The sequence below is a fragment of the Musca vetustissima genome, unplaced genomic scaffold (assembly GCF_032173495.1).
Source record: "Musca vetustissima isolate MV318-11 ecotype Yass unplaced genomic scaffold, APGP_CSIRO_Mvet_v1 utg57885, whole genome shotgun sequence".
Classification (NCBI taxonomy): domain Eukaryota; kingdom Metazoa; phylum Arthropoda; class Insecta; order Diptera; family Muscidae; genus Musca; species Musca vetustissima.
The window spans coordinates 4791-15421 of record NW_026884997.1 but is presented as its reverse complement, the minus strand read 5'-3'; the positions used below and the strand labels follow the sequence as shown (position 1 = coordinate 15421).

The 10631-nt window shown below is 31.7% G+C and overlaps 1 protein-coding gene across 1 annotated transcript; it reads right to left on the bottom strand.

Annotated features, from left to right (window-relative positions):
- Positions 1-7249: 7249 nt before the first annotated feature.
- On the bottom strand, positions 7250-10313 carry LOC133332097 (polypeptide N-acetylgalactosaminyltransferase 2-like). The gene is made up of 2 exons (XM_061540478.1): positions 10133-10313; positions 7250-7578 (listed from the first exon to the last, which is right to left on the bottom strand). Exons 1-2 carry the CDS (start codon positions 10311-10313, stop codon positions 7274-7276), a joined length of 486 nt encoding a protein of 161 aa, XP_061396462.1. The 3' UTR covers positions 7250-7273.
- Positions 10314-10631: the final 318 nt, after the last annotated feature.

The following is a 10631-nucleotide window of genomic DNA, read 5'->3' as shown; positions in this document are numbered from 1 at the left end:
GGAACAGTATAGTCGGACGGAGCCGACCATATGATACCCTACACAACTTCCACGAAAATCTAACTTTATGTGGTTGTATATTCTGAGCTTGGGCAATATTCCGCGATATTTGCACTTTCTTGACAGACTAGACATCAACAAATATTTCTAATATTCTATAGACAAAGGCTGTACTTGTCTGGATTCTCTTTACCGTGGGTTATGTCGAAAAAAATAAGTTTTCGGTCGACTTCATCCCAAAATTATTATCTGATCATCACCAAAAATTATAGGCGTTGTCCTTGAGCATAACTGAGATCTTATGGAAAATATCAAAACGATCAGCGCTATATTTCAGCCCTCTAGTGTGAAAATGGGTTACTAAATAATATCTCAGTACGTTAGCACCCGTAAATATTTAAGTGTAACTCCTACATACGAGTACATACGACCATATAATTGCTATAAATTTAAAGGTCAACCACTCATCTTGAACATACTATCAACTTCTCGGGTCTAGGTCCTTCATCGGCAAATATATACGCCATAGAATACAAATTTTGTAATTTTTCACACAAAAGACCGGGTCCATTTGGCCCGCTAAATATTGCCCAATCCTTATCAAAACATGCATGCTTACTCTTTGGCCCGATCCCCTTCCTCTTGTACAATTTCGCGATGTTCGGGCCATAATTGCGTTAATTCCAAAAATCGACTCAAAATTGCTTAAACTAAGTATTGCATGTAAAACAAAACTATAATTCTAAATTTCAAAATAATAGCTTTATTAAATCTGAATTTATTAAAAAAACCTTCTCCTGTAAAATTTCAAATTTTAGGGTTACACTTATTTGGCGAATATGGCTCGATATATATGGCTACTACATCTTAGTTTGGACCTAGATTACCGAATGATTATTGTATGGGTTGAATTTTCGAAGAAAAATGTTAAATGCAGATGCACGTTTTGAATACGCCACCTCGTAAAGTTCTCGCCGCATTTTCCATATTTTGAAGGTTTTTGGATCTTGAAAAATAGTTTTTCAAAAAGCATTTCCAGAGATTTTATTTTACTATTACGTATTCCTACTTAAAATTTTCCATGTTTACACCCTCAGTTTTATGGCTAATGTTTATTATTTCAAAATTGTTTACTGACTTAACGATTCATCAAACCACCGACTGAAGTTGAATCTTGAAATCTTTTTTGGAAATTCGACATATTATAAGTATCTAAAAAGCACTAACATGTACTACGTTTGGTCTTAAATTTGAAGTAAGGATCATTGTGGGGTTGTAGGATTGGGTTATGTAGGAAATTTTTGGAAATTCGTACTAATGTGTATTAAATTTGGCACAATTTGGATTTAAGTGAATCGATAGTACTGGAATCCTAAAATCGGGAAATAAGATTTCCATTGGTTGCATTATATAGGTAGATTAGAAAATTCGTACTTATGTGTACTAAATTTCGTAATAATGTGTACTAAATGGTACCAAATTTAGATTTAGTTAAACTTAAAGTTCTAGAATCTTGAAATTTAAAGTAAGCATCGCTGTCATGGTGTAGTATTGGGAAATCTTATTTCCCGATTTGGTTGTTTGATATAGGTAGTATTTGAAACTCCCACTTATGTCTACTAAATTTGAATATTGATTGAACGGATATAGCTGGAATCCCTAAATTTAGAGTTAGGATCATTGTTAGGGTGTAGGATTGCGGTGTATAGGTAAGTTTGGAATTTCGTACTAATTTGTACTAAATGTACCTAATTTTGGATTTGGCTGAACCCATAAAGCTGGAATCTTGAAATTTGAAATGAAAATTACAGTTGGAGTGTAGGATTGGGGTATGAAGGAAGTTTTGGAATTTCGTAATAATATGTTTTAAATTGCACTGAATTTGGTACAATTATGTTTGGGTGATGCGATCGGGCTGGAATCCTGAAATTGGAATATATGATTTCAATTGGAGATATATGTGTTACTAAATTTGGTAAAATTAAGATTTCGTTGAACCTATAGAGCTCGAATCATGAAGTTTGGACATAAAACTACAAGAGTACGGATGCTAATAAATGGTACCAAAATTAGTATACACCTAGATCTCTGTTGTGGTCAGAATGGGTGTGTAGTATTGAGATATGGATATAGTTTTGGAAATGTAGTAAGTACTATAAGAGAACAGTAACGTATTTTATTCCGTTTTGGACAGATACGAATGAAATCATAGAAATAACAAATAAAGACATCGTTAAGTTCGTCGGAGCCGAAATTTTATTAAATCGATCAGGACATTTTAAATTCACTATCAATAGATTATGGTTTATGATTATTCTCTGAGGATTGGAAAACTGGATGGGACCACTGTTTCTGGTTAAAGTAGAAACATTTCACCAGGCATCCGGTATACCAAATTACAAGGGCCTTTATATGTGGCTAAGTCAAAACATAAATCCACCTCTACATATCTACCAGTTGACGCTCTGGTATTCCAAATTACAATCACTTTGGTTGGTAAATGCTCCAAGGATCACCAAAATACTCTTTTGAAAATTTCCAACTATATCGTGATAAAAAGTACCATTTTATTATACCCATTTGAAATGAAAAACCGAAAATAAATTTTAAATATTTTTTTATTTATTTCAGATTTTATTTTTTAAATGTATTTTGTTTTTCTTGCCATTTTGTATAATTTTGGTATAATCGCAATTAATGTAGTTATGTATGTATGTTTATGTTCGTACATATTTATGTATAGATAAACAAAATTTATAAGATTAAAAAAAAAAATTATACAAATATACATATATAGAATTTATGTCTCAATTTTTTTTGGAAACGAATTTGGACTAAGCCCACCGAAAAAAAGAACGAAAAGATAATGGATAGTAGAGCTTCTTTGGCGTTTCCAATAACTAAAAATAATTAAATGTATTTAGTTTTTTATTTTTATTTTGATGTTTATGTTAATGATTATGATTTTTATTTTTTATTGGCTCTTATCTTTTTTTTTGGCTAAAAACGCAAATTATTACAAATTACATTTACAATTTCTGTTTTCATTAATTTCATAATTATCAAATAATTATTTACATATATAATTTTTAATTAAGGATTTTTTTATTTTTATTATTTTATAAATTTATAATTTTAGTTTTAGTCGTACCTTCTTATGTTTTGTTTGACATTTTTTTCTATATTTTTTTGAATGTAATTTTATTTTTTTATTTCTGTTGTTGTTTGTTTTTAAAAATGGGGTTTTATATTTTAAGTACAAAAAACAGTTATTTTTTTTTATTTATTTAAGGACTATATGTACCATAGAGGGATAGTAACAAACGGACTAAAAATTTCAAGATTTAATACCTTGTGGTGTTTTTAGTTTTTTAGTCCATCTGTTAACTTGACAATTAAAAAAAATGCATTATAAACTAAATTTTATGAAAAATGGAAGGATTGGGATAAGTTATACTTATATATGTTTAAACAAAATAACTAACTTAATTATTTATAGTTTATTAAAATAATTAAAATAAAAATTACTAAAAAAGTGTTCTGCAAATGAATAGTAGAATTTTTTTTTAATTTTTACTGTTTTTATTAAAATTCATAGATACTTAACAATTAATTGACACTTAATAATAATTAAATATATGGATAGTTTTTTTAGAATAAAAAAACACACACATTAAAATTTACATAGGAAACAAAATGGAACAGATTTACTTATACACAGAGATAGGTATACATAGGTAGGGGGAGGGATGTTAATTTTATCAAAGCCACGTTTATATGGAATGTTTTTAGGTGTTGTTAGGTGTAACCCTTTTGTTTTAGAAATTTGTTGAGCAAAAAACAGTATAGCAAACTTAATTATTATATATTTTTAAAAACAAAAAGAACGTGGGATGTTTTGTTTTTCAGTCTAAATTCATAGAGAATAATGATAACATAAAAAGTATTTTATTATTACTGGACTTTGAATATTTAACACATCCATTAGTGAAGGGCAGTTGGGTGGCAATAGGTTGGATTTTTATTTACCAATGTGTTCAAAAACTAACTCTAAAAAAATTAGTTCTAATTTTTTTTAATTATATATCTCTACAGACCAAGTTGAAAGGAAAAACTGGAATATATTTTGAGATGTTAGATACATAATATCGTATTATAAAATTTGTGACAGATATACTGTGTGACATTTGAATATTTTACTTAGTGTATAAAAAGCTACTTAAATACAGATTTGTATCGAATTTTCGCCCATAAGCTAAATGTCGAAAATATATCTAACACTACCTCAACCTTAGATTAACAATAAAAATTGTCGCTAATGAATATGTTGAAGACGAATGGACTCATTTTTGGAGGATTACGCACAGTAGATGTTTGCAAAATAAATGTAATGGAATGGAATAGGAACCTTATAAAGGAATAGGGAACCTTATAATGACACGGATTTGGATATAGTGGTTCTAAAATTCTTATTTATAAATCAGAAAAACTTTGGTTGTGTGGTGCCTCAATTTAATCAAATCTGGGGCTATATCTGAATACCAACAAACTTTGGACCTTTGGTTAAATATTGAAGAATGGGAGGGCAATAAGTCATTTTTTTCAAAATAACCAAAGCCGAGATCCACCCCTTTATAACTCGGAAAATATTAAAGTATATATGAACAAATGTAATAGTTTTGGAATAATTTCAAACTTTTCATTATATTGACCTCCAAAAGTTATTTGCGTGGAATTTATGTCTACTTTTATGTCTATTTTACGCTCCACCACGTGGGATGAATTCAAAATTCCTTAAGTCGATCTGAAAACCCAAAATTTAAAATTACATCTAATTTGGTAAAAGCACGTGTACAAGCTCCCCAAAATACCGAAAATTAGGAGGTAGCGACATATGGGAGATACCCTAAATTTTTAGTAAGAAGATATTATTATACTCCATGATACATGTGCTCAAACTCCGATCATTGGGGTGTAGCGTTATATAGTGGGAGCTGACCTAAAATGTGGACCAATATTGATAATTTTTAGTAGGAATATTTACTACCATACCACAATCCAAACTAACAAATTACAATCAATTATGTAGAACACCTACCCAAATGGTTATATGGGGAATACTCCGAACCAAAAGCCAATATTGATAATTTTTCGTAGGCAAACCTGATAGCCAAAGTGAATCCAAAATGTCAATTTATAGGTAATTCTGTTGAAAAACATGTCTAAATTCCCCAAAATACTGGATAATGGGAGTACCCCTATATGGAGCCTACCCTAAAAAGTCGACTAATATTGATCCTATTCGGTAGGAATAGACCAAATCGGTTGAAAAAAATTTCCATAAGGTCTATACAAAAACGTAGACCGATATTTGCCATACCAACAATCCTAGGAGGATACCAATGCCAGTGCAAACCATCAAAGCTCTATCTCAAATATGGCAATCTCTATCGTGATTTCAAAAGACAGACGGATGAACACACATAATATACACCTTAAGGCAGCCATGTTCAGCCATAAGGTACAGTGTCATTCCGATTCAAACCCTCGGAGACCCCACAAAGTTTAAATATTATTGATCAGAATAAAATTCTATGTCGATTTATTTGTGACAGTCTTTTGAAATTTCGTACAGACATTGCTAGTACTCCTAGGATGTTAGGTATTGTACGATTTGGTGTAGCTCTCATATAACGTTATCTCCCAATATTCGGTATTTTGATGATTTTGGACACGTTTTTCAACCGAATTGACTGTAATATGGTATTTTGGTTTCCGTACTAAAATTTAAATATACGCTTTTGGACCATTTTATTATATTTGGATTAAATCTGGCTTTTCAGATTCATATCATGTTGCTTGTCTAAATACCTCTAGAAACGTCATAATTATAAATCTTTTAATAGTTCTTAAATGTGGTACTGTACTCCAGACAAAAATAAGCAATTTTGCCACAGAATAGGATTACAAATCTAAAATCGCCAATGTAAATTAACTTTGAATTAAACTATACCACAAAATGGATCTCATAGTCTAGAGTTGGAAATTCCATTGATTAAAACATAATTAAAAACATGTCAGACTTTGTTAGCAGAGTCCCCAAATTAATTTAAATTCGCCATATCTATTGAAAACACTTCGCTATCTACATTTCCTTCCTGATCTTTACAAATCGGACATTTTTTTTTTAACTAAAAATACATGTTCTTGCCATACAATTTCATCCTGTTTGAATATCTTAATTTCGATAACATTTGATAAAATTAATATTAAATAAAATTGGTGTATTTTTATTAAAAAAGTAATTATCCTCTTATTCCATCGCAACCATTCTTTTGCAAACAAATTAAACTCATTGTCAGATCATTCACGTCATTAAGTTTTCATATCGTTCGCAAACAATGATTTTCATTAACATTGCCGGCTACAATTTTTTAACAATTTCCTTGTACAATTGCCCCCCGCATTTATGGTGTATTAAAAGTTAATATTGCAATTAACAGTGGAACCCAGTATGAAAACGCTTAAAAACATATTTATAATTTCGAAATTATATTTTGTATGAATACATACAAAAATTGGTTCCTCTGTTGATCCAATAAAATTTAAAAACTTATCAAAAAAAGTCATACACGAAAAAAGAACACATTTCAATAATTAATATCACTGGCAAATGTTTAACACAATCTCAGAAAAATCACTGACCGACCGACGGACCTACCAGCCAACCAACCACCCAACACCCCAACTCATTCTCAATGCGTTCCTCTCAACGTTGATGGACAATATACAGGCAGTTAGCTAGTGATGGATTTTTTTAAGTGAAAATGTAGCCTCATTTCATCTGCTGTGGGTCGATCCATCCATCCATCGTTGGGTTCACGTACACTACATTTATTTGTCGTTATTTTTTGGTTTTTCTTTATTTTCTTGTTTTGTTTTTTTCTGTTTTTGTGAAATGCTCAGTTTTTCGTTTATTGTTTTGTTGCTTTAGTGGTAGTAATAGCTGCTGATGTAGCCCCGTTGGTTGTTCTTGTTGCTTTCAAAAAAAAAATATTCTTCAGTCAAGTCCTTTATTTTCTTTTCATCAATCCATGCCATCTCTTGTCAAATATTTATCCCTTAGCATTTTTCGTTTTTTTCACTCCCATTTTAATTCCACTTCTTTGCCTTTAATAGCCCACATACCCTATGCCAGTACCCATACCATATTCAGAATTTAACTGCCCTCATCAGTGATGTTGTTGTTGTGTTGATGCTGTTGTCGTCGTCCTCACGCTTTTGTTGTGGTAAACAACCATCGTTGGGTCTCCAATGCCGAATTGCATCGCTGGGCCGAGATACCGACCTGTGTGTGATCCCTCGAATCCAGGCAGACATTCAATTTGTGATGCCGTATAAAACCGCCTTCACGCAACACCCATTTTTGATTTTCCGAATCGTCGCATAGTTTCATGATGACCTGTGAGCCGCGTGAGAATTGCACCAGTGTTAAGCAGAGATCATCGTGTTTTATTTGTTGGCGTTTGGTGTAGGCCCACTCCTGATTGCCGCCAGTATTGTGGCACTGGAAGAGACCTGCAAATAAATGAAAGGTAAACAATGAAAAAACAGGCGAAAAGAAAATCAACGTTGACGTTAAAATGCGAAATACATGTGAGTGTGTGTGTGGGAGTGGGGCTGGTGAATTAAAATAAGAAATCACTTTTATCGTTTCGTTGTTGTTGTTTTTTTGTGTTTTCTTAATTTGTTTTAAAGCTTTTTTTGTCAAGCATATGAATATGTCAATTAACTGTGCGAGAAAAATCATAACGTTTTATTTTATTGACATCATTTATGGAAGTCAAAATTGAAAGTTTTAAAGAATGTGATGAATAAAATAATTGGAACTGAAAACGGTTTCAATTCAATTCTATTGCATGTCAATGTTCCTTCGAAAAGGCGACATCTGTTAGTTGTGAAGGATATCATATAGTCGGCCTAGTCCGACTTTAATACTTTCCTTACTGTTTTTGTTTTTAATCAAAATACTTGAAAACTGTTGCTAAATTTTACAGGTCTCCACCAGCGTCTCCAGACCTTAATAGTTCTTTAAGAAGAATGTTTTCGAATTACCTCGGGCCTACATACAACTTGAACAAAATATTTTCTATATAATTCAGGGTCTTTTCCAAGTCCTTAAATAAAGTATTTTATAATATGTTAAGACTTTCAGAGTTATTAAAAAATATATTCAAATTAATTTGAACGAATAATTTCTAATTAATCAAAATTTTTAATTTTTTATATTTGTCATTGAAAATATTTTCTAACCAGGTCTTCAGAATTCTAATAAAACTATATCGAATTGATCCAGGCATTCAGAATCCGCGAAAATATATTTTGTATTCTATTCAGGCTTTCCGATCAAAATATTTTCTTCTTAACACAAGTCCACAGAATCCTTAAATTTGTATACTCTTCACTGTGGTACAGGGTATTATGTCTTTGTGCATATGTTTGTAACAGGCAAAATGAAATGAGATAGACACATGGTTCCTTTTGAGAATATGCATAGAATCACTTTTTAAGTCGATTTATGCATGTCCGTCCGTCCGTCTGTCTGTCCATGTTAAATTGTAAACAAAGTACAGGTCGCATTTATTATCCGAATTGGATGAAATTTGGCACAGCTCACTTATTTGGCCCAAGGACGAACCCTATTGAAAAATCGGTTCAGATTTAGATATAGTTCCCTTATATAGTTTCGCCCGATTTAAGGTAAATGGTGTACCAAAGTCCCTATATATCTTTCGATTTGCACGAAATTTGGTATAGCCCACTGAATTAGGTCTAGAATGATATGTGTGAAGTTTCCTGAAAATCGGTTCAGATTTAGATATAGCTTCCATATATAGTTTCGCCCGATTTTAGGTAAATGGTGCTCGAAAGTCTCTCAAAATCATTCGATTGGCACGGATTTTGGCATAGCGTATTGAATTAAATCTACAATGATGTGTACACCTAAGCCGCTTCACACAATGTACTGAAATTAATATAAATTAATCTGTGGCAAGTTTGCTTCAAATCGGTTCAGATATTGATATATCGTAGCTTCCATATATAATTTCGACCTATTTATGTTAATTGTACACCAAATAATCAATAGGTGTCTGCTTGAGATTAAATTTTAAACAGTGCAGCATACCGAATACAGTATGTCAAGTTTGTTTTGAATCGATTTACACAAATTTGTCCCACTGTGCGCAAACGACTCTAAACTTGCCCAAATAAAATTAAATTTAGCATAGGTTCCAGAAAGAAATAAAAATCACATATTTAAGTTCGTTCAACTTCATGTCAAAAAATCATTAAAAAAGGTGACGTCTTTTCGGATACATATGCAGAATATACCCAAAGTGGTGAAGGGTATCATATAGTCGGTCCAGTCCGACTTTACTACTTTCCTTACTGGTTTTAAATTAATTGAAACCATCGGAATCCCAGAAAATAAAAATTCATAAATATATTTTCTTGCAAAAAATATTTATGAATTTATCCAAGTCTTGATCGACCATCATATATAGGCCTATGCATGCACAAACCAAGGTGAGAGTGGTTTTTAACGGTATATATTTATCGTTCTGTAGATTCCTATACTTGAAAGACTTTCAGCAGTCAACATATGCTTCGGTGGATTTCTATGAAATCAGGTTTCAATGCAATGGTTGACGAACAGTCCTCAGCCAATTCCATTAGACAATTAAGTGAAAAGTCTTATACTGCGTATAAGATATTCGATGCAATCTTTCTGGACAGAATTCCCGATTTTCAGTAGAGACGACGACTGAGAAAGGGTAAATTTACCTCTGACCAGAATGTCAATGTACCTACGACGACGGCTCATGACAGAATCTTTAAATCGTTTTCAATTTCACTGATATCAAAAAAGTATGTGTCGTTTTCAATGGAACTTGCCATTTCAACACATTATATTTCATTTAAAAAAAGGATATGAAAACAATAATAATTCTTTCTCTTTAAAAACAATCCCACTTGAACTTCAACAATGCCATAAAAAATTAAACTCGACGTTCACATTTTTTGCTTTGCTTTTCATTTCATTTTGTTTTTATTTGATATGTTTACTTACCAACTGTGCCATCCGCCAAATTTCCCATGGTATCCAAACAGAAATCACCTTGGCGAAATTGGCCAAATTCATATGAATCAGGAACTTGTAAATCAGGATAAACATTTTCTAAGTACCATTTGAATGGTTTACAGTGCAATTTTTCCTTGAGAGCCAAACGGTCGTCGATGCTGTGGTTCATGCGGCGGATGAAAATATGAAAGAGAAGGAAAAAAAAACTCCATTAATAAAACTATGAAGTAGTACTTATGGGGAAAATACACACACAGGCACAAAATAACTAGTGAATGGGAAAGATAATTAATCAACTTAATAGGATAAGGCAGACGTAGTTGAACGAATATTCGATAAAAGTGAAATTAAATTGCAAACAAATTGTCCCACGGCGATGGGTGTACAATCAATGGAAGTAAATTTTTGAAATGATTTCGATTTTTACAGCGAATGCAAGTTAATGTAAAATCTCAGAATTTTTGTTTTCGTATTTTCCCTCACGAAT